This window comes from Lygodium microphyllum, chromosome 13 (genome assembly GCF_053477565.2).
Source record: "Lygodium microphyllum isolate KBCC chromosome 13, Lygodium_microphyllum_v1.1.10, whole genome shotgun sequence".
Classification (NCBI taxonomy): domain Eukaryota; kingdom Viridiplantae; phylum Streptophyta; class Polypodiopsida; order Schizaeales; family Lygodiaceae; genus Lygodium; species Lygodium microphyllum.
The window spans coordinates 91,828,181-91,853,316 of NC_141147.1; the positions used below are offsets into that span (position 1 = coordinate 91,828,181).

A 25,136-nucleotide genomic window follows, 5' to 3' on the forward strand; every position below is an offset into this window, starting at 1 on the left:
ATCTAATTCTAGGTCCGTGTTTCTCAACAATATTCATAGCAAGGGACTTTGTACAAGACTAGCTCGTAGGCGAAGCGAGGGACTATGTCATGAGTGAGGGTGGTAGTATCAACATGCGACGTAATCGGCTCAATCCCGTGGTATGCAGGACAGATAGTTTCCTCCCTCATACACAATTCCTCACCCCCATGATGTTGAGGTGAGTGTATCACATGTTGATGTTGGTATCTTCACCCATGAACCGAGTCTCTCTCGCCCTCCGGCTATCTTGTAAATGCTCTCTTGCCTTCTTGCCCCTTGCAATACAAATCTCGGCCCTCAAAAGAGACCCTTGTTTTTTAGCCCCTGCTCACTTCTTGTATTACGTACCGTGTCATGTTATGCTTGTGTGCACTTGTGTGACTTCCAAGTGTTCGATGATACCGCATGAAGCGTGTTCCATGGGGTGGGTCACCCTTGCTCCAAGACGGGACCCATGGCGGGTTCGTCACATGGCCCAATGGCCCTTTGAAGGCTCTCTCTCTCTCTCTCTCTCTCTCTCCCTCTCCCCCCATGGCACGAGGATGGCACACTACCAGACCCACTTCCTTTAGGTATCTGAGGATGGTTTCATCACTTGACCCAATTACATGGACACACAGCTGCCTCATGGACTACGCATAGTTATTGGTCAGATCCGCACATCATCCCACCAATCGAGGATTGAGATAGACAGATGGGAGGGTATACAGACAGAGGAATGCATATGCCCACTATGCGACAGAGAGCCAGAGATAGAGGAACACTACATTTGCCGATGCACTGTATATTATGATATACGAGGTAGATACCACTGTCTATTTCGAGAGGGTTTCGGACCCCTGAGACAGATCATGCAATTTGAGGATCAGAGATGCTTGGGATTCTTCCTCTTGGAGCTCCAGAGGCGCATAGCAACAATTCTACGGAGTAGGAGGCCCCCACATCTCGGCTCACATAGACAAAGAGCAGTCACTGACTTTTTCACTGATACACGACAGAGTATGGCAGATACCACTACTACTCCCACATAGCCTATAGGAGTACATCATCATTGGACCTCATCTTTTGTAGGTGTCCCTTTGGATAGAGCAGTGGCACTTAGCCGGTCTAGGCGTCCACGTCCACCCGGACGAAGGCCTAGACATCCACACCACAGACAAATTAAAGCCATCATTGAGCGCCACAGGAGACAGATGTTGAGACGCCTCAGCCATGCAGAGATACACCTCCTTAGAGGACAAACATCTTATTGATGGAGAGTTTTCCTTTTTCTACTTTCACTTTTAGATCATTGGCATGGTTCCCTTTTATAGGACACTATTTCATTTTTTTAGTCTTATAGGCATGTTTTTCATATTTTCTAGTTCCACATGAGAAACACACCATCATTGTATGTATTGCTTTGGTCTCATAGGCCACATTGGCCTTTTAGAGACGTTAATATACTCTCTCTGTAACATTGTTTCTCAAGGAGACTTTGCGTTGTACGTCAGCTTCCTTGAACGGGAAGGCTCCGCCATCGCCGAGGAGCACCACAGGAGGAGAAGCAGCAGCAGCAGAGCGACAGATTGCAATTTTCTGTTCATCAGATTCATCACGGATCATGGCTGATGACAAGCCCTCTGCAGCAGAGGAGCCCATGGCATCTGCGGCCGCTGGCGCATCCTGCAGCAGTGCCATAAAGTCCAATGACTCGGCCTCAGCCTGGGGCTCTGTTGCGATGGCAGAGGAGTCCAAGACTCCAGCTGCAGATGGAGCATCCTCCAGCGGCGGCAGCCCTGCCGGTGCATCCTGCAGCAGCGGCAGTGTCAGCAGCGATGCCGATGCACCTGGAACCAGCAGCAGCAGCAGCCGCAAGATGGTGATGCTGGTCAGTGAGGACCAGCAGATGTTCCTTGTCGAGGCCCCCGCCGCTGCCATGTCTGTGTTTCTGCGCAACATGATGGAGGACATGGGATTGGACAATCCCATCCCCCTTTCCAACATCTCCAGTGCCTTGCTTGCCAAGGTCGTTGAGTACTTCCAGTTCCACTACAAGGCCCAGCAGATGCATTCCCCCAGTGAGAAAATCCACTCCTTCGAGACAGAGTATTTCCAAATTGACCAGCCTGCGCTGCTAGAACTCATCCGGGTATGGGCTTATGTTTATGTTGCTTAGGTCATGTTTCTTTGTGAGTACATGAATCTAGTTGCGGCCATACCTGTGCCTGTGGAAATTGGACTCTTATATGGATGCCACGCTTAATTGCTAGCTTATCATCTGCAAGAACATGAATCAGCTGCAGCGTACATTACATTTAGTTGTGAGGTTATTCCTGTGTAAGATCATCAATCAGTTGTGTGCGGGCCCTGCATCTGTAAATTGCATTAACAATAAAGCACAAATCATTCATGCGTGGTGCCTGCATGTGTGCCTAAATTAGAGAAAGATATAGTGTGTTGCACCTGCATGCGTGTGTAAATTTGGAGAAAGATTAGCGCCAGACTGGACGATTGCCTTCACAATCATCATGTTAGGGTGCTAAGATAAAGTTCAAAGTCAATCAGACAAGATCCAATTCGGAGAGAGTAGCCAGGACACATGCAAAGTTTGGAGTAAGATTAGTGCCAAATTGGAGATTTGGCCTTCTAAATTATCATGTTAGGGGTAAGTTTAAGTGGAAAGGAAATTAGATTGGATCCAATTTGGAGAGAATAGCCACAATACGTGCAAATTTTGAGTAAGACTAGTGCCAGATTTGTTGGAAGATAGAACAAATGGTGTATGCTCTAGGAGAAAGGCTCAGAATCTTATAAGAACAATGAGAAAAGTGGACTACCCAAAGGCTATAAAAACATGTACTTGGCTCTCATTTCAATGCAATATATAGTACGTCTCTTTTGTGTCAACTCAAGACTATGTTTATGAGTCGAAGCTAATCAATCTTGGAATCTAATTCACTTGAGTTACAATCTCTTATTCCAATCATGTATTGTGTTTATGACTTGCATCCACGATAGCCAATCTAGCTCTAGATTCATGTTTCTTAACATGGTATCAAAGCCGGTTGAGCTACGTAGCTAGTAGGTATAGTCTCTCAATCATTCCCTCTCTTATCCTCTTCTCTACTCAACTCATCGAACCATCTACTCTCCATCGCAATCTTCCAAGCTACATGTGGTGATTTCTAGTTTAGTTAAGAAGCGTGGTTTGAATCTCGTATTTGGAGGTGTGGGTGTGCTTTTGTTTCTATGACACAGAGACACAGAGAAAAAAAAAGAGTTTGAGCAGCTTGTATAGCTTGTACAAATCCATCTCTTGTTGCCAAGAGGGCATCCTTGCACAGATCGAGTATAGCAAGTTCATACCAAGAGATGCAAAGACTTGCGCTGCCAAGTTCACACCTTTTAGCTCTCGAAAAGGTTTAAAAGATTTTCTTTACCTAAGATGAGGTAAAGCCTTATCTAATGGAGCCTTTCATTCAAGCCTCTTTCACACTTACTCACTTCTCAATCTAGTTCAGCTTAAGCCTCAATCACATCCTCTCCCTCACACTCAAAACCTTGTTCACATTGCTGGTTAAATTCTCTTTCTCCTTGCAAATTTGATGTAACTAATCTTGATCCCAAAACCGATTCACATTCTTGTGGAAAGCTATTGGGTGCGGAATGCTTCATTGATTAAACCTTTGTATACTCTCAATTTTGTTATAAAAGGATAGACACTGCCCCAGTGTACCATAAGCTCGGGGTAAGATCACTTTATCTAAAAATAATTGATCTTGAGTAAATAGCCAAATTTAATGGTGAAGGTTTCTATGTATGGAAAGAGAAGACCATGTATCATCTCTGTTAGCAGTCATGTTTGTCATGCCTTGTTATCTCCTGCCTGTGAGTCTCAGTTTGAGTCAGATGAGGACTTCAGGAGCTTTGACGTGTCTATCACTTGTTTTGATGGAGGAGGTAGCTCATTCTAGAACACTCAGTTTATTGCATTTTAGTGCATTTTCTTCTCCAGTCGGGATTTTATGTGTATTTCCAGAGGCAGTTTTTACATTCTTTAGTAGCTTGTGTAACCATGCCTTCCTTTCATGGATGGGTGGTAAGTCTTTGATTACAACTTAATTATAGCAGCAAACAATTAATGCAAATCTGAAAATACAAATTTATCTATCGATCTTGGACAATGCATACCCAATTGGTTCCAAAATTGACGCCCCTTTCTGTATTTCTTTAGCTTTATTGAAGAAGAAGTTGATTTACAATGGGATTCTCCCGATCCTCTTCATAATCCAAACTCCCCTTGCTGTCCAAAGTGACCAACAAGTCTTCAATCCATTTTGCCCCTTGATTCGTGCACTTAATTGGCCTTCACCCACTTCATAGACGATGGAGATGCCCGAAATTCAATGGTTGGCTAGTCCTTTACGTAAATTTAGCTGAAATTCACATTTCCTGAAAAATCCAAGTCTTGGAGATTCCAAATTTTAGCATGCTTCCTGAGGTTGTTGCTAAACCCTAATTTCTGCTGTAAATTAGGGCTTACAGCAGAGAAATTTGTAATTTCTCAGCCTCCAAGGGTCCAAATGCTGAGATCTTTGGAGCAAGGATGTGAAATGGCTGAGAGATAAGAGAGAAAGCTGTAGAGAGAGAAAATTTAGAGTTTTGTCGCGAAGAATGACTGAAAATCAGTCAAATCCAGCCGTTGCCTTGCCACAACAGCTTGTAGATGCAAAGAATTGAAGAAAATCAATCATTCACTGTTGCTGCCCTGTCTCAATAGCCTGTAGATGCTGTCACTTGCTGTTGATTGGTCTTCTCTTGCCCTTGGTTGCTTAGAAGGTCCTTCAGTGGGCTGTAAATCAGACTAACAGTATCTTCTCCCTCTCTCTTGTAGGTTGAATAAACTAAAAAGGCCTCTCTCCAGCCTCTAAAGACGTTTTTCAATCTTGCATGGGCATTTTTGATAAGTAGTAGTATTTCCAAATGGTTTTTCCAGCATTAGCCATAATTAAATATTAATTTTGAGCTTTTAAATATTAAAAATTAATCTAATAATTATTTCGGTGCCCTGAAAAATAATTTGACTGGCCAATAATTAAATTGGTTAGGCAACTTCCATTCCCGAGTGTCTCTGTGCCGTCTTTGACCATTAGATTGACATTAGATACTATGAAACACCATTTCTCTAGTGTCACCAAGTGGCACTTATGGCCAAATGAATGACCTAGGCCAACAATTAGTACTAGATATCACCAAGTACTTATGCGGCATAACTTATAGCAACTTTTGCCTTTGACATCCCGTGATTTTCTCGGGTCTCGGGCTCGTAAATTTACCCTAACCCTAGTTGCACCTCACATATGCAACATTTACTTAATCATGTGATTAAAAATTAATCCACATGTTAAGTGAGATTTCAAAAATACAGGTCCTCATGATAGCTTGTCTCACCTGTTGGACATTGTCTATCCTTTCCGAGATTTTTTTGAGCATTTCTAGCATTTTTACTAGCATTAAATGTTGGTTGGACATATTTTTGGCCCCAAATTTCAGGTTGGCCAATTTTTGGGTTTTTTGGCTATTTATAGCCATTTTCCACTTGGTAGCCAGTTAGATTATCATCTTTTCTCCTTCCTTGTCAGATGCACACTCCGACTCTCATGGCATATGTAATGAATCATGATTTCAGTCATATGACATGAAGACTGAAAGTTTTTGTATGAAATTTGGGTATATGTTGTCGTAGGCATTGATATATTTACATACCCACATAATATTGTATTTATTTTAATGTACAATCCGAAACGCCGTTTTCCCGTTTCCAAAATTTGGCCGAAACTTCGAAACTCTGGTTTTTCCCATTTCTGTTTCCTTCATTTTCGAATCTCCCCTGTACTATGATGCAGGTTTCTTTTCTTCTTTTGTAGATTCTCTCTTACTCTATATTCGAGTTTCTTCTTCCATTGTGTACTCTCACATGGTATCAGAGCGTGGTATCTGAGAGTGACATAGAGTTTGTGAGGCCATCCACATCTGCATTTGCTGAAAACACAAGCTCCTAGTAGTTGGCGACTGCATTTGGTGCTCAGCCATCATCATTTGGAGGCTACTGGGTGGAGGTGACTGACTACCTTCTGCAGTCAAAAGCAACCTTTCAGGAGAAAGCGACAACATTCACATCAGTGTTTTGGTGCTTTTGCATCCTTCGTGAGCAATCGACAGTATTTTCTCCCTCCAGCAAGCCTTCTACATCGAGTTCTTTGTATCTTGTAGCTAATTCCTCCTATCTTGGGGCTGTCCATAGCCAAACACAACTTTTTGTGGGTGTTTTGCAGATGTATACGAAGATGTCTTACCATGAGTTCTTTGTTGACTTAGAGGATGCGGTCTCTGTTCCTTTCTCTGAGAGGCAGAGAGATTTTCATGCTAGCTCACGCGAGGACCGGAGGTCACCTAGCCCGTTTGTACCAGATCCCTCTCTCTGTTCTCTCCATGTTTCACAGAAGGATCGTTCTGCTAGCCTTCATATGCTTTCCATGGCACCCTCTATACAGGTGCCTGTGCTCCCTTCTTTGCCCAAAGAAGACCAGCTTGATGGTTCCAACTACTCGCTTTGGTCGTGTAAGGTGGAGTGTATCCTTGATACCTTCGATCTTTAAGAGTTTGTTACCCACCCTATTCTTGTCCAGTGGAGGATCCCATCGTTGAATCATTTTTGATTGTGCGGCCTTATGGGATCGGCTCAACTCAAGAGCTTGATCTTTTCTCTTTATGAGCTTACAGGATTCTGTCTTAGTGCATGTGCATAGGTTGCAGAAAGTAGCGGAAGTGTGGACAAAGCTTGCTTCTTTGTACAATCATAAGACATTTGCCCATTGGATTACTCTCGAGAAGAAATTACGGATGCTCGCTGTTGATGATTTTTCTTCCATGAAGGATCGTATCAACAGATTGGAGGACATGAGGAATGAGCTTGCGTCCATTGGTAGCATGATCTCTTCAGAGGATATGGCCATGATTCTTTTGACTCAACTGCCATCTCCCCGGTTTGATGTCTTCTATACCAGCCTTCTTACAACGAGGACCCGCGAGAAGCTTCTATGGAAGGAGCTTGCCCCACTTGTTTTGGAGCATGACGAGTGCGCCAAAGAGGTAGCTAGTGGATCCACCTCTACCAAAGCTTTTGTTGTGGGTTTGAGAGGGGGAACGAAGAAGAAAGGGAAGTCAAAGGCTAAAAAATGAGAGTTCTTCAGGTTCTAACTCCAACTCGGAGAAGCCTAAATGCCCATACTGTGGGAAGGGGATACATCTAGAGGAGAAATGTTGGAAGAAGTACCCTCACCTTTGTTTGGAGCCAAAGATGGAGCAAGCGCATCTGAGCCTTCTACTTCTACTTCAGCGGTTACCCATTAGTCAATGTTCCTTTATATTCTTTACTTGGAGGAGCCTTCTTCAGTGGTTGCCTCATCTTCTGAGAGGCCTTGGCTGGTTGATAGTGGCACTTCTAGTCATATGACTCCATGAGGTGATTTGTGTCAGAGATTGTCATTCCTTGGACAGCCAGGAGTGTTACAGTGTGCAGAGTAGGATAGAGCAGCAGCCATGTCATTGGTGCCAAGGCAGATTGCAGCCGACCTGGTCATTATTTGGCATTTCTTTTTTGCTATTTATAGCAGCCCTCCAGCACATTGTCTATCACTTGTATCTGACAGATTACAGTCTGCTGGTGACGGAGACAGCACTTGGGCTGACAGAGATCAAGGTCCTCAAGGTGGAGACATACGCATATATTCTCTCTGCACCCGTGTATAATTCTGCATCCTTATACAATATTCTTCACTGCAGATTTTCTGCGTTTCACTGTCTCTTTCTCTCTCTCTCTTCTCTCTCCGTTCACTCTTTGTCACGGTCATTCGCTTCCGCATTGTTTCACTTTGACATGGTATCAGAGCATTGAAGGATTGACCTAGGGTGGACCTATCTGAAGAGGAGTTTTCAGCGTGACACAAGGCTGCGTTTTCAGCGTTCAAGTGCGAGTAAGTGGACTGCCCATTAGAACAAGGCTGAGGCAAGCGTGGGCGTGCGATAAAAGAAGATTTGCTGAAGCTCCTGTTGTTTTTCTGCTGTTAGAGAAGGAAGAAGGCTGTGTTTTTTGCCTTCAAGTGTAAATTTTACCTTTTCATCGCCTCTGGCGGCTGAAGAAGGTCCGGGAATTGGAGACAAGAGCCCTAGCAGGCTGCGTTTTCATAGTTAGAGGGGGTTTCTTTTGCGTTTGTGTAGGCATTGCAGGTGAAGATGTCTACAGAGACTGACATGGAGTTCCAGGCGATCATGGATCGGAAGGTGCCTGTCCTACCGGCTCTTCCATCAGATCAAAAGCTTGATGGCGATAATTATCGTATGTGGCGAGTGATGATGTTGGCCATATTGGAGTCTTATGATTTGGCAAAGCTTGTGATGGAGGAGATAAACTGACCCTTGGTGAGAGATGAGTCCAAACTCTCTTCCAGTGCTCGTGCGGAGTTGACCAAAGCTCAGTCTCATTGGGACAGACTGAATGCCAGGATTCATTTTTTTCTCTTTTTGTCTTGTACAACAGCGGTGATAGTCCATATAGAGCACCTGACAGTGGTTTGGGAGATATGGCTGGAACTTGACCAGATGTACAATTGGATGACCCTTATGAAAAGGGTTTCTTTGGAGGTGCAAATGTGGACCTTGTCCGTGAATAAGTCTTTTTCACTTTGGGAACACATCAACAAGCTTTGGCAGCTTCAGATGCAGGTTCAAAATGCGGGGAAGCCCATTTCCTCTGAAGACATGGCGATCACTTTATTGTTCCAGTTGCCGCTATGATTCGGTATCTTTTATTCCGCTCTTATTGTGTCAGGGCGGGAGTCGACTCTTTGATGGGAAGAGTTGATTCCTATGGTCTTGGACCAAGAGGAACAATTGAAGGGACAAAATGCTTCCAAATTGGAGGCATGGGTTAGTCAAGCCTCTTAGAAAAAGGGGAAGGACCAAAAGGAGGAGGAGGAGGACAACAAATCCAAGAAGGACAAAGAGAAAGAATCGAGATGTCATATTTGTGGTAAGTCCGGCCATTGGAAGAAGGATTGCCCTGACAAGGACAAGAAGGATGTCACAACTCTATAGAAACAGAATTTGTATCATTTTTCATTAATTTGTCTATATAATGATTTATTAAATTTATTTCCTTTGCACTAATTAGATATAAAGAAAAGTGCATTGGAGCTGGCCACTGATGAGTGGTCACAGGTTATGATGGACCCACGCGGTGGGTTAGAGAAAAGATAGTTCACACTTTCACCTATATGGCCGATTGGGCGCCTGTGACTAGAACTCATGCATATCAGGGTTAGACTCGCACACAGAAAAGATTGATGCCTTGAAGTGTGGGCTAGATCCACCAGAATAGACAGTTACAATCAACAAGATGGCATGATCATGAAATGCTTGTATAATGTGCATGTGTGGGCTGAAAGCTTGAAATGCACATTTCTTTGCATAGGAAAGTCACATGAAGATTCTGATACCGTTTTTGCGATGTACACGGAAAAAGCTTTCATATGACACCCATATTGGGGGGGTCCCTAAATTTTAGGAGATCCCTAAATTTTAGGAGGTCTCTAAATTTTAGGAGCCTCGAATTAGCCTAAAAATGCTAGTCCTAAAAAATAGGGATGTCATTCTAAAAATAGTAAGTTCTGTACTCTGACTGTGCTTACTAAATTTGGTTGTTTCTATTCTTGACAGTATTCAGCCCAAAAAGGAAGGCCATAGAGAAGAGACAAGTGTCAAGACACTTGTCACACAAGTTTCCAAGTGTCCCACCACTTGTTACATCTCATGACATGTGGCTGGACACTTGTCTTGTGCTACTCCACTTTCCCCTTTTGTACTAGCTCTTCCCTCTCCTATAAATAAGAGCTCGTTTTTCTTCATTCAGCATCATTTTTCTTTGCTGTAAACTCATGTACAGCACCCCAGATAGCCAGAAACTGGCCCCATCCATCCCCATCATCATTCCCCACTTCTCCATTATCAAATTCCTCCATATTCCCTCGTCTATCACTGCTGTTTTACAGGACAGCAAGCCTGTAAATTCATTACAGCACCTCCTTCTCAAGCTCTTTCTTCCATTTTAGCAACAAGAAGCAAGCCCTATCCATGTACTACTATTCAACGATGGAGAAATGCTGATTCCCCTCTTTCTTCTCTCATACTGTAAAGAAATCAATTCTTATCATTGCATAATAGATAATGCATGTGTGTTTGTACTTCTTTGCATGATCTTGTGAGAGTGAAAATTACTTCTCCTCACTCTCAGGTTGATTGTAACTGAGCTCTTCCCTAAGGGACTTGGGTTGAGCAGAAATACATTTCGGGGGGGGGGTTGCCCATCTTCAACCCTCAATCTTGTCTCCATTACTTTTACAATTTCATGGCTGTAATTTTTTGAGTAATTTTCATTTTCAGCTTAAGTGTTCATTCTCTTTTATATTAAATCTCGAAAACAAGCGAATATCATAATTGTTAAGCATACTACGTTGTTCGGGGCGTTTACAAAGGACACCAAGAAGAAGGATATGAAGGATTCTGGAGCGGTAGTTGCACCCTCATCAGTTGCTTTTCTACACTTTGCGGTCATTGAGGACCTTGCACTGAAGACTTCTGATGCTGCGATGACAACTCTCCACGCTCAAGAGTGGATTATGGACAATGGTGCCTCACAGCACATGACTTCTTTTACAGTTGGTGTTGCCCATTTGTGACCATCGCGTGGGCAGATTCTCATAGGAGACAGCTTTTCTATGTCTATTGCTGCATGGGGTGAGATGCAGCTGATTCTAGATGGACGTGGTGGTACCCACACTTTCGAGGTGTTGCATGTGCTAGGTTTAGGGTATCGTTTGCTATCGGTCCATAAGATTTGTTCTCTTGGTCTCTTGGTGGAGTTGTGATGTTGTTCGAGTTCTTGATCGTGGATCGAGGAAGGTTCTCTCTTCAGGGTATCAAGAGAATGACATCTACAAATTGAAGTCTTCTTCCGCTCTTACCTCTCTTCTTCTTACCTTTAGACACAGTTTGAGTTATGGCATGCTCAGTTTGGCCACCTGAACTATTCATATCTTCGAAGGGCGTCGTGAGGATCGCTTGTTCGAGGTTTGTCGGACATAGTGGTGAGCTAGCAGCCATGTGTCTCCTGCATTCGTGAGAAACAACATAGGGATGCGATTCCCAAAAAAGCTTCGAGGCAGTCTACTTCACCTATGGAGCTTGTATGTACGGATCTTTGTGGCCCGATGAGGACCGAGTCCATGAAGGAAAGCTTGTACTTCATGTTGATCGTAGATGACTATAACAGGATGACATGGGACTACTGCTTGACGTTGAAGTCGGAGGCTTTCTCCTACTTCAAGGATTGGCTTCTCTTGGAGGAGAACCGATTTGGCCGGAGATTGAAGACCTTGCGATCAGACAAGGTGGTGAATTTGTTTCTAATGAGTTTACTTGTTTTTGTACAGATAAGGGCATTTAGCAGGAGTTTGCTAATATCAACACTCCTCAAGAGAATGGCATTTTGGAGCGGAAGAACCGAAGTGTGATCTAGATGGCACGCACCATGATGGAGTACCAACAAATACCCCAGTTTTTGTGGGCCGAGGCAGTGGCTACGCCAGTCTACATTCTAAATCGATCCCCACTTCGGCCGTTGACAGGATGACCCCTTTTGAGGCTTACTTTGGGATTAAGCCTGATGTCTCTTATTTCAGGATCTTTGGGTGTGACGCCTATGTGCACATCCTGAAGACGTACGTGACAAATTTGAGGCGGCTTTTGACGACAGGTGTTTGTTGGCTACAGCTCCCAGTCCCAAGGTTATCACTTGTATGATCCTATAAAGCGAGATGTCTACAGGAGCCGAGATGTGCAGTTCGTGGAAGTTCTGGCCATCGAGGGGGGTGAGGAGCACCCCGTACTTGGAGATCCAGGGGAGAGTTGGGTTTTCGAGACAGTTTCTTTGGAGCCAGCGCCTCTCGATGGAGATTCTTCTTCGGATTTGGAGTCCTCTTCCACTAGCCACCCCAGTGGAGATCCCATTGGAGGATGTACCCGAGTCTTCAGTGGATGGCGAGCGGCGAGGAGAGATTCGGCCTCCTCCTCATTGGGCCCGTGACACTCCGTGGTTTAGGGATCGAGGGGATCCCTAAAGAGGGGACCGCAGGATGGACTGCGGAGGTCACGGAGGCACCATGCACATACTATAGAGCTTGTTTGCTCTAACTACTATTTGATGTCCCGCGCGTTATGCAGGATAGAGAGCCTACTTCAGTAAAGGAGGCTTTACAATCTGATCATGGGCGAAAGGTGATGGAAGTTGAGTTGGAGGCTATTGAGCGGAATGGCACTTGGTTCCTTGTGCCTCGTCTCTCTCATAAGAAGGTGATTGGTGTCAAATGGGTCTTCAAGACCAAGTACCATAGTGATGGCTCTTTGGACAAGCACAAGGCCCGCCTTGTTGGTAAAGATTTTGCATAGCGCCCGGGTGTTGACTTCCATGATACTTTTGCTCCTACAGCTCGCATGGCAACTATTCGTGCTGTTCTTGCCTTAGCTGGCTATAGGAGATGGCCTCTTTTTCAGTTAGATGTGAAGTTGGCCTTCTTGAATGGTGATTTGAAGGAGGAGATCTATGTAGAGCAGCCTTTTGGATTTGGTTCTTCAGATGGCAGGTTTACGAGTTAAAGAAGTTATGGCCTGAAGCAGGATTTGTGTGCTTGGAACGAGAAGATTGACTCGTTTCTCCAGGCCAAGTTGGGATATCAGCGTTCTAGGGCCGATCAACAGCTTTATGTGCACGCTTCCGAGGGAGGTTGTGTGTTATTTGTTTTGTATGTTGATGACTTGATTATTGCAGGTGCTCATACCCAGATGTTCCCAGAGATGAAGGCAGCCCTACATCAGAAGTTCGAGATAACGGATTTAGGACTTCTCCATTTCTTTTTGGGCCATGAGATTTTTCAGTCTCAGAGGGGGATTTGAATCTCTCAGCAGAGATATGTACAGGAGCTCTTGGTGACTTTTGAGATTGAGGATTGCCAGTCCATTTCTACTCCTATGGATCGGAACTGGAAGGTCACTTCACACGCAAATTCTCTTTTGGCGGATGCAACCCGCTACCATCGGCTGATTGGCTCATTGATTTGGCTCCTCAACACATGGGTTGATCTATGTTTTGTTGTAGGTCTTTTGGCTAGGTTCATGAGTGCACCTCAGCAGGTGCATTGGTAGGCTACTCAGAGGATCCTACGGTATCTTCTCCGACTTAGGGATTCATTATCCGGATGGTATAGGTGATTTAGCTCTTGTTCTTGCAGGTTGGAGCGATTGGATTGGGATGGCGATGTGGATCATAGGCAGTCTACTACAGGTTATTGTTTTACCTTGGGTGTTGGTGCTATCTCTTGGAGTAGCAAGAAGTAGCCCACGGTAGCTCTATCTTCGACTGAGGCATAGTATCGGGCTAGGTCTTCTACCACATGTGAGGCTGTGTGGCTTCGGCGGTTGTTGGAGGAGCTTGGCTACCCCTAGACTTGTCCTACTATCTTGCGGTGCGACAATGAGAGTTGCATTGCCTTGGCTCAGAATCCCGTATTTCATGCTCGGACGAAGCACACAGAGATCCAATATCACTTCATTAGGGAGAAGCTTCTGGATGCGACTACCGATGCGGAGTACTGCAAGACAAAGGAAAATCTTGCAGATTTGTTTACGAAGGCGCTTCCCCAGGCTCTTCCTCGGAGACATGCCAGATCCCTCAGCCTTATGACCTGTCCAGGGTCTTAGAGGGGGTGTTAGAGATTGTCATTGCCTGGACAGCCAGGAGTGTTACAATGTGCAGAGCTGGACAAAGCAGAAGCCACGTCAACAGCCATGTCATTGTTGCCAGGGCAGATGCCACATGGCAGTCTGCAGTCGGACAGTTTTGCATCAGTTGGTGCAGCCGACCTGGTCATTATTTGGCATTTCTTTTCTACTATTTATAGCAGCCTCCCTCCAGCACATTGTCTATCACTTGTATCTAACATATTACAGTCTGTTGGTGGTGGAGACATCACTCAGGCTGATGGAGATTGAGGTCCTCTAGGCGGAGACATACGCAGATATTCTCTCTGCACCTATGTATAATTCTGCATCCTTATATAACATTCTTCACTGCAATTTTATGCGTTTCACTGTCTCTTTCTTTCTCTCTCTTCTCTCTCTTCTCTCTCCGTCACTCTTTGTCACAGCCATTCACTTCCCAGGTAGTTAGCTCCTGTGGCCAGTTTTGAAGGGATGGTGATCCTCGCATAATGGCATGGGCTCATCAGGAAGCTACTGTGGCCATGCTTGTGCTTTTTGCTGGGCTTGCTCCACGAGTTCTCGTCTTCTTCTTGTTGTAGTAATAATGCGCTTGGGAACTTAGGCACCCTTTGGCTCTTTTGGGGGTAGATCAGGCAAGGGCGGACTGGGTTCTTTGTGTTGTTGCTCTTCTTTCAGTTCTTGCTTGAAGTTCGGCCCTTCCTCGATGTCATGTTCCATCGTGGGTTGAACTAGGGGTGGTCAGGGCTGCTTTGAGGGTTTAGTCACTGTTGGTGATATTGTTTCGGTGCCTATTTGTAGTGTTGGCACTTTGCCTTTATTTCCTGATCGTGCGTTGCGCTTCCTTTCACTGGCTCTTTATGTTTTCCGGACTTGGACTTTCCACTCCTCTCAGTTTATGGCCTTACAAGGCTTGGTATTTGGGTTCTCTTCACCAAGCAGGTCGTTTATATTGAGGATTCTTCTACAGGGGCTATTATTGCGACAGATTGGCAGGAGAGCAGACTTTATAGGCTTCATTTCCCTTCTCTTATGTAGGGTCCTTCAAGGCAATTGTCTATTGCTACACCCGTCTCCGCTTGTGCACCCTCTTTTCCACATGTTCCTCCCCATCCCCCACCCTCTTCTCCTGTGGTTCCCTTGTACCCCTCATCCCTTTCAGAGGGGGACGATCTCGGTGATGTGGTTGCGGATTTTTTGGCCCCTATTGTTTTAGAGGGGGCTTCCTAGGATTGCGAGGAGTTTCTTCATCGACAAACTTCATTGACATTGGTATTCCTCTCGACACCCCACGATCCATTTCTCCCTTGGCCTTCCGCCACATCCAGGATTTGAGAGGGAGTGTTAGTAGTCATGTTTGTCAGGCCTTGTCATCTCCTGCTTGTGAGCCTCAGTCTAAGTCAAACCAGGACTTTAGGATCTTTGATCTATCTATCATTTGTTTTGATGGAAGAGGTAGTTCATTCTAGAGCACTCAGTTTATTGCATTTCAGTGCATTTTTTCATCGAATCGGGATTTTATGTGCATTTCTTGAGGCAGTTTTTGCATTCTTCACCTTGCCTCACTTGCAAGACATTGTCCACCCTTTCCGGGATTTTTTTGAGCATTTCTGGTATTTTTACCAGTATCAAATGCTGGTCGGACATAATTTTGGCCCCAAATTTCAAGGTGGCCAGTTTTTGGGATTTTTGGCTATTTATAGCCATTTCCTACTTGGCATTAGTTAGATTATTATCTTCCCTCCTTCCTTGGTAGGTACACACTCCGATTCCATCATCTTCCTCGCCTTCGGTGCTGCCGTCATCATTAGCTTGATCTGGTGCCCTCACTAACACTGTGGGCTGCGTGCAGGGACTGATCAATCCTTTTGTATTCAACATTTGTTCCTTGTTTGGTGCAGGTTTTCTCTTCTTCTTCTCTTGCAGATTGTCTCTCTCTTTCTTTGTGTTCAATTACCTTCTTCCATTGCGCACTCTCACAATCTCATGCGCAAAGACTTATGGGATCTATTTGAAGATGATGCAGGAGATGGAGAAGGCAAGAAAGAAGATGCAGGGGGTGAGACCTTTGACGAAGTCCACCCAAAGACAAAAGAACGGAAAAGAATGAACAACAAGGCTCTAGGCATCATTACCTGGGGATTGATTGATGATGTTTTGCATCATATCTTTGGCACTAGGGATGCCAAAGCTACGTGGGATGAACTTAATAAAATCTTTGGGACACAGACTAAAAACTCCAAGGTAAAACTACTCATGCAATTCTACAAATTGGATGTAAAAGATAGTTATTCTATAACCATGTACATTAATAAGTTTAAGAGCCTAAAAACTCAACTTGCCACTCTAAAGAAGAACATTGATGAAGATGAAGCCATAGTAGTATTACTAGCAAGTGTAAATCAAGAGCCATATGACAACCTTGTATCTACCTTAAGTAATGTTCCAAATCTCTTACTTAAGGACATTGAGCACTCTCTACTGGATGAAGAAAACAAATATAAAAACAAGGATGCAAAGGGAGTTGTCTCAACACCTAGAGACAATCTCTTGTACACTAAGGAGATTATGGAGCAAAAGGCGAAGGCTGAGGATTTAACACCGAAAACAAAGATCGGACGATATGTCATTATTGTGGTAAGATTGGCCACATATCATTATTGTGGTAAGACTAGCCCCATAGCCAGTGAATGTTTCTGTCACCAGGTGGTGATACTTTTTACAGTTGCTTTTCTTATTTACTTATATAAATATTTTATTTTATTTTCTTTTGTTGCTATTACTTCTTATCCCCAGAGTTCTCTTGGAATAAGCCAGGATCTTTGCATGGCCAGAAGAGGCAGCCATTGGGACAAATTGGACTAATGGTTTGTCCGAGCCTTAGGACCGGTTCCATATTGAATGGGGACTGAAGAATAGAATGCCAATGGTTTGGGACTGTTTGCTTAGCCATTGGAGATGGTGCAGGACAATGAGCCTAGCCAAGACAGAAGATGCACATGTGAGAATGCTCACGGAATAGCCACATTACACTTTTTGATGTAGTCACAATGATAAAAGTTGCTCAGAACAACGTGAGGAATGCAGGGGTTACTATCCCTAAAATTTAGGGAGTTACTATTTTTGGACCCTAGAATCTGTTCACGCCATTATCTTTGTTTTTGCACGAGGATTAATTCTCTGGTCTGTGCCGAGGTCAAATTTTGCACCGACCATGGAGAATTTTAGACCAAAAGGTTTAAACGGGAAAATTGTTACATGTATGCCATGTGGCACAAATTCCCAAAAGAGAGAGAGAGAGCATTAAAAAGACATAATAGGCATAAGGGGCAGATGGGAGAATGAAGTTTTGAGGAGCTGAGGGCAGATTGCTGCAAGAAAATCAGTCATGGAGAGTACTTCTACGTCTTTGACTCAAGTACGGAGGCAGAGCTTGCTCCCTTTGATCAACTCTCTCTTTCTATTCTCAGAGGAAATGCTTCGCATGATGGGCTGATTCCATCAAAGGTACAATTCTGTGTTTTCTTTGAAATTCTGCACATGAATCATTGAGTATTGGTCACAGAAAATGCAGGACATGCTGGACAGTAAGTTTTAGCAGTCATGTTTGTCATGCCTTGTCATCTCTTGCCTGTGAGCCTCAGTCTGAGTCAGACGAGGACTTTAGGAGCTCTGACTTGTCTATCACTTGTTTTGACGGAGGAGGTAGCTCATTCTAGAGCACTTAGTTTATTGCATTTCAGTGCATTTTCTTCCCAGTCGGGATTTTATGTGCATTTCCTGGGGCAGTTTCTGCATTCTTCAGCCTGCCTCACCTGCCGGACATTGTCCACCCTTTCCGGGATTTTTCTGAGCATTCCTGGCATTTTTACCAGCATTAAATGCTGGTCGGATCAGAATTAAATGCTGGTCGGACATATTTATGGCCTCAAATTTCAGGTCGGCCAGTTTTTGGGTTTTTTGGCTATTTATAGCCATTTTCCACTTGGCAGTCAGTTGTATTATCATCTTCCCTTCTTCTTTGGCAGGTGCACACTCCGACTCCATGATCTTCCTCCGTCTTCGGTGCTGCCGTCATCATCAGCCTGATCTGGTGCCCTCACTGACGCTTCGGGCTGCGTGCAGGGACTGATCAGTCCACAGTTTTGTATTCAGCATTCATTACAGTCAGTGCAGATTTTCTTCCTTCATTTTCTGCTCTCTCTCTCTCTCTCTCTCCCTCTGTGTCCGTGTTTCTTCTTCCGTTGCGCACTCTCACATGGTATCATCGCTTAACTGAGAGCACAGAGGAGAGCTTCCATTGCAGAGGAGGACACCATCAAGTGCAGCCTTTTTTCCCTTCTTTCCAGCCCTTGGCGGTGCTGTCCAGGCTGAAACGCAGCCTTCCATACCTGCGTTTTGTTGTTTTGTAGCATCAGGAGTAGGCGACAGTTTTCTAGGTGTTTGCAGCCTGCGTTTGCATCAAACGCAGCCAACAGGAGGTGATCAACATCAGCAGAGGCGAAGGCGTCATCATCTGGAGGATAGGCGACAGTTTTTTTCTCCAGGCGGCAGCATTTTCTCTCTCCTCTTGCAGGCGACAGCATCTTCTAGGTCTTCTCTGACATAGGCGGCTCCATCTTGACTGTCTGTTGGTTGCAATTTGTTTGGTGATTGCAGATATATACGAAGATATCTTATCACCAGTTCTTTGCTGATTCAGAGGATGAGGTCTCTATTTCTTCCTCTGAGAGACGGAGAGACTTTTGTGCTAGTTCACGCGACGATCGGAGGTCACCTAGCCTATTTGACCGAGATCCCTCTATTCCTCGTTCTCTCCATGTTTCACAGAAGGCTCGTTCTGTTGGCCTTCATATGCCTTCTATGGCACCCTCTATACAGGTGCTCGTACTCCCTTCTTTACCCAAAGAAGACCGGCTTGAAGGTTCCAACTACTCGCTTTGGTCGTGTAAGGTGGAGTGTATCCTTGATACCTTTGATCTTTGGGAGTTTGTTACCCACCCTATTTCCTATCCAGTGGAGGATCCCACCGTTGGATCATTGATGGATCGTGCGGCCTTATGGGATCGGCTCAACTCACGAGCTCGATCTTTCCTCTTTATGAGCTTACATGATTCTGTCCTAGTGCATGTGCGCAGGTTGCGGAAAGCAGCGGAAGTGTGGACAAAGCTTGCTTCTTTGTACCATCAGAAGACTTTTGCCCATCGAATTACTCTCGAGAAGAAATTACGGATGCTCGTTGTTGATGATTCTTCTTCCATGAAGGATCATATCAACAGGTTGGAGGACATGAGGGATGAGCTTGCGTCCCTTGACAGGATGATCTCTTTCGAGGATATGGCCATGATTCTTTTGACTCAGCTGCCATCTCCCCGTTTTGATGTCTTCTACACCATCCTTCTTACATCGAGGACCCGTGAGAAGCTTCTATGGGAGGAGCTTGCCCCACTTGTTTTGGAGCATGACGAGCGTGCCAAAGAGGTAGGCAGTGGATCCACCTCCATCAAAGCTTTTGTTGCAGGTTCGCGAGGGGGAATACAAAAGAAAGGGAAGTCACAGGCTAAAAGACAGGAGAGTTCTTCAGGTTCTGACTCCGACTCAGAGAAGCCTAAATGCCCATACTGTGGGAAGGGGACACATCGAGAGGAGAAATGTTGGAAGAAGTACCCTCGCCTTCGTCCAGTAGCGAAGGATGGAGCTAAAACATCTGAGCCTTCTACCTCTACTCCAGCGGTTACCCATGAGTCAGTGTTCCTTCATATTGTTGACTTGGAGGAGCCTTCTTCAGTGGTTGCCTTATCTTCTGAGAGGCCTTGGCTGGTTGATAGTGGAGCTTCTAGTCATATGACTCCCCAAGGTGATTTGTTGCAGGATCTATGCCCTTTTGAGGGTTCAATCATTGTTGGTGACATTGTTTTGGTGCCTATTTGTGGTGTTGGCACTTTGCCTTTATTTCCCGACCGTGCGTCAAGCTCCCTTTCCTAGGCTCTTTATGTTCCTGACTTGGGCTATCCACTCCTCTCAGTCTATGGCCTTAGTAGGGTTGGTACCCGGGTTATCTTCACCGAGCAGGCCGTTTGTATTGAGGGTTCTTCTACAGGGGCTGTTATTGCGACAGGCTGGCAAGAGAGCAGGCTTTATAGGCTCCATTCCCCTTCTCTTATGCAGGGACCTCCGAGGCAGTTGTCTATTGCTACACCCGTTCCCACTTGTGCACCCTCTTTTCCTCAGGTTCCTTCCCATCCCCTACCCTCTCCTCCGGTGGTTCCCTCGTACCCCCCATCCCTTTCAGAGAGGGACGATCTTGGTGATGCGGCTATGGATTTCTTGGCCTCTACTGTTTTAGAGGGGGCTTCCCAGGATCGCGAGGAGTTTCTTCATCGGCAATCTTCATCGACGGACTTCATCGACCTGGCATTCCTCTTGCCACCCCAGGATCCGTTTCTCCCTTGGCCTTCCGCCACATCCAAGATCTGAGAGGGGGTGTTAGCAGTCATGTTTGTCATGCCTTGTCATCTCCTGCCTGTGAGCCTCAGTCTGAGTCAGACGAGGACTTTAGGAGCTCTGACTTGTCTATCACTTGTTTTGACGGAGGAGGTAGCTCATTCTAGAGTACTCAGTTTATTGCATTTCAGTGCATTTTCTCCTCCAGTCGGGATTTTATGTGCATTTCCCGGGGCAGTTTCTACATTCTTCAACCTGCCTCACCTACCGGACATTGTCCACCCTTTCCGAGATTTTTTTGAGCATTCCTGGCATTTTTACCCGCATTAAATGCTGGTCGGATCAGCATTAAATGCTGGTCAGACATATTTATGGCCTCAAATTTTAGGTCGGCTAGTTTTTGGGTTTTTTGGCTATTTATAGCCATTTCCCACTTGGCAGTCAGTTGTATTATCATCTTCCCTCCTTCTTTGGTAGGTGCACACTTCGACTCCGTCATCTTCCTCTGTCTTCGGTGTTGCCGTCATCATCAGTCTGATCTGGTGCCCTCACTGATGCTTAGGGCTGCGTGCAGGGACTGATCAATCCACAGTTTTGTATTCAGCATTCATTACAGTCAGTGCAGATTTTCTTCCTTCATTTTTTGCTTTCTCTCTCTCTCTCTCCCTCTGTGTTCGTGTTTCTTCTTCCGTTGCACACTCTCATAGTAAGAACAGTGAATTCTGCACATGCTGGATAGTAAGAATAGTTTGCTAGACAATAAGAATAGTGAATTCAGAGATCTGTAGATTGTAATTCTGCACACGAATCATTGAGTTTTGGTCACATGTTGAATAGTAAGAACAGTGTGCTGGACAGTAAGAACAGTGAATTCAGAGATCTGCAAATTGCAATTCTGCACAGGAATCATTGAGTTTTGGTCACAGAAAATGCTTTCCTAAAAGGGATGTTGATCTAGACATGTTGTATGTTCTTATGCAGCTGGGATTTACTCAGAAGAGATGAAAGCCAACTGTTCACAGGTTATGTATTTTGGAACATTATCATTTTTGTAAATTTTTATTTTTTAATTAATAAAGAAATATCGAGAGGGGCACCGGTCTTCGGGGCTAATCTGGTGTTGAGCAAGGGCGTGAGGTCTCTCTTTATGTGTGTGTGTGTAAAGACTAGGTGTTAATGGAAGGAACTACCGCTTTATGTGAGTCATAGACTGGTTTTAGTTTCCACTGTAAAAGAGTACAACAGGTGCAAAATGACAACCATCAAAATCAATTCATGAATGAAGAAGATGCTTCCGCTACTAATAACAACTTAGATAGATTGTTCTGAAGAATTTTCTATTGTATCTCCAATAGTGGATCTTTATTTCCCATAGTGGATGTTGCTTTGTAAAAACCCTTGCCAAAGATGTAAAGTTTCAAGCTTTAACTTGACTAGGCTGCCTATGAGCTAGTCTCACGGGCCATGTATTCATATAGGGGGGCAAAAGCCAGCAAGTGTAGGAACTCATCATTTGAGGGGGGGTATTGGAAAATAGAGCAAATGATGTATGCTCTAGGAGAAAGGCTCAGAATCCCATAAGCATAGTGAGGAAAGCGGAACTACCCAAAGGCTATAAAAACATGTACTAGGCTCTCATTTCAATGCAATATATAGTACTTCTCTTTTATGTCAACTCAAGACTGTGTTTATGAGTCCAAGCTAATCAATTTTGGAACCTAATTCACTTGAGTTACAATCTCTCATTCCAATCATGTATCGTGTTTATGACTTGCATCCACTATAGCCAATCTAGCTTTAGATTCGTGTTTCTTAACAAGATTGGACAATTGCCTTTAAAATCAGCATGTCAGGGTGTAAGATTCAGTGCAAAGTTCATCAGATATGATCCAATTTGGAGAGAATAGCCACGACCATGCAAATTTGGAGTAAGACTATGTCAAATTGGACAATGGCCTTCAAAATCAACATGTTAGGGGTAAGATCAAGTGCAAAGTCAGTCAGACAGAATCTAATTTGGAGAGAATAGGCAGGAAATATATGTTTGTGTTCTGCACAATGCTATGTGAATGTGTGGGGGACAAATTCTTCTTATTTTATAAATTGAGGATAGTTTGTTATACCAGCCCCTCATCCTTTTTAGTTGTTAGAAATTCCCTTGACATGGCATTTACCTGCATGCATCTGCATGTGTATGTGTGCATTTGAGTCTTGTGTGGATGTTTGCTATTTGCTTTGTTGTGTGATGTGCACATTATGCAGACTTATGTATGCATGCATACAGGCATATGATGCGAATGTATGAGTAGACATATGCGTATGAAGCATTTGCACATCTAGCAGATGTATGTGGAGGCCAATCACATAGGCAAGGAAGATTTTTTCATGTGCTTCAATATTTTAGCTCTTGAAGTTTTAGAAATTGTTGTGGGGATGGCTTGTGCTAAGGGTTTCATATGGGAAACTTTGTTAAAGATCCATGTGGATTTGTTAGTTTAATTTTTTTTGGATTTAGGTCTCCTTGGGAAATGATTTATGGTAAGGTTTTGTCATGGGAATCTCTGTCCAAGATCCATGTGGTGGATGGTGTGCGCGCTTTTCCATACTGTACTATGATTTGGTTTATATTCTTTGATGTTATCATGTGCATGCTCATCAGGCAGATGTTTGTGGAGACCAATTGGATGGCCAAGTGTGTTCCAATATTTTCTCTCTTTTAAGTTTTAAGAGTACTTGGGGATGATCTGTGCTGGGTTTTTTTCTGGGAAACTGGATTTGTCGATTTAGGTATGTTGTTTTTGGCTCTGACCTCGATTGGGCCTATGCAGGTTGCCAATTACCTTGATGCAAATGAGCTATTGGATGCTAGTTGCAAGGAACTTGCTAACAGGATACAACAAAATTTGATGAAAAAACATGGTATTCAACAAGTCCGGGACATGTTTCATATTATTAATGACTTTACACCAGAGGAAGAGGAGCAGCTAATGAAGGAGAATTCATGGACCTTTGACTAATCTGTTTGGGTTGGTCAACAGTTTTGACATATAATCTTGGCAATGTACAGTAATTACAGAGCAAACGTACCCCATTGGCTTTTGTAACTATTACAGGTCCAATTATTTTTGGACAGTTCTATATAGACTTAGTGAAGGAATCATGGGGTTTTACTTTTGAATGTTGGAACTTTACTTCGTGTTTGGGGAGAACAACATTCTACATTGAATTTTCAGGTGTTCTCATCTTAACCAAGTTATCTTGAACTAGGATTCAAATTGTATGTCACTAAAATCTTTCATTTGGGCAGAGATGTATCCATTTTTCAGCATCCCTTTTTGAAGACATACAAATGGGGTAATAACTTTCTGCTTGTTTCTTTATCTTCATCATGTCTTTGTTTCAGTCTTTCTTAAGAAATATTTACTGTCATACTAGTCTGAAACTGCATTTTCTTAGGTAGTTGTTTAGTGGGTATTGGAGACCAAGAAGCTGCTCATAGGGGACTAGATTGAAACAATCTTGCTGGTGAGTTTCCCTTCAAGCTTTGCTTAACAGAGTCTATTTGCTGTATATGTAGTGCGATCACTCAAACCTTAGAGAAGTTCATGAGCATTCCAAGCTGCTTGTGTGCGTAACTCAAAATTATTACATGAACAAAATCATCCTTGCTGACAAATGTAATAAGCATTCTAAGCTGCTTGGATATGGCCAGAAATCATTGTGAGCATGTATGACCAGCAGTTTGTCTGCCTATGTTGCATTTGTTTGTCAGTTGAAAGTATTAGTCATGTTTGTGGAACTCTCTCGCCACATGAACATGATCAGTGTAACGACTTTGGCAATGCGTGGGATATGACAACACTTGTAGGGATAAGCTTTTGGTAGAATTCTGAATTTGCATTACGATTTTGGGAGTTCAGAAAAGACCTTATTCAAGAAACGTGTACCACAATAAAAAACAAGCTCCTTTGGTGATTGGAATGGCATACAATTTGTTGAAACTAGCCATATCCTTGGCGTTATCCTTCACGGTAGTATATACTTTAGACCACTTTTCAAAGGACAATGATGTTAAGGTGGGGTTAAGATGTGGTTTGCAGTTCCCCCTTGCTTTGTGTATTTGGAAGACATCGCAACGCTTTATATAATCAAAAGAGTTCTAGAACATCGTGGGTGAGCGGTACTTAAGACACAAGGCCTTTTGGACAATAAGCTGTCTAGCAAAATGATCCTTACCTAGGACTCAAGGCCTTTGGGGTAGTAAGTCGACTAGCAAAATGATCCCTAGATGTGGAATTATGGTACTTTCTAGAATGAATGGCCCCTCTTCCAGTACCACACATTGGTGATATTATGTACCCGTTTTGTACAAAACACTTGCTATTGAGAAAAAGTGAAATGCTTGTTGCTTAGTCTCTCTTTTCTAATTTATATAGATTCTTTGTTGGGTTACCTATGGATTAGCGTAATGTGTAATGGAATTCATAATCTCCTTAAACGGCTTTTCAATGTGCTTAGCTACATGGCAAAAATCACATCTTTACTCTATAGGAACATAACCCTACCACATCAACAAATCTATTAAACCATATGTTTAATTAAAAGAGAATGCATGTGGCAAATTGCGTGTTCACAATCCTCTCTACAATTGTGTTTGACCAAACCCTAACATGTTTAAAAATAGGGTAAAATTCCCATTTATCAAGCATAGAATAATTTGTTAAACCTTACAATAGTGGCACCATTTATTGTAGGAATCTAGCACACCAATAAACTCGTTAAATTGCACGTTTAATCAA

General features: G+C 43.8%; 1 protein-coding gene across 1 annotated transcript; it reads left to right on the forward strand.

Annotated features, from left to right (window-relative positions):
* Positions 1-1,467: 1,467 nt before the first annotated feature.
* Positions 1,468-23,701, forward strand: LOC148026896 (SKP1-like protein 5). The gene is made up of 2 exons (XM_087691420.1): positions 1,468-2,152; positions 23,166-23,701. The coding sequence occupies exons 1-2, from the start codon at positions 1,625-1,627 to the stop codon at positions 23,352-23,354; spliced, it is 717 nt and encodes a 238-aa protein (XP_087547546.1). The 5' UTR covers positions 1,468-1,624; the 3' UTR covers positions 23,355-23,701.
* The last annotated feature ends 1,435 nt before the right edge of the window (positions 23,702-25,136 follow it).

What these genes read in the sequence shown, in the direction of transcription:
- LOC148026896 (XM_087691420.1), top strand. Translation starts at nt 1,625, where the DNA reads ATGGCTGATGACAAGCCCTCTGCAGCAGAGGAGCCCATGGCATCTGCG. An exon ending in CGCTGCTAGAACTCATCCGG is followed by an intron (nt 2,153 to 23,165) that starts GTATGGGCTTAT and finishes GGGCCTATGCAG; the next exon opens with GTTGCCAATTACCTTGATGC.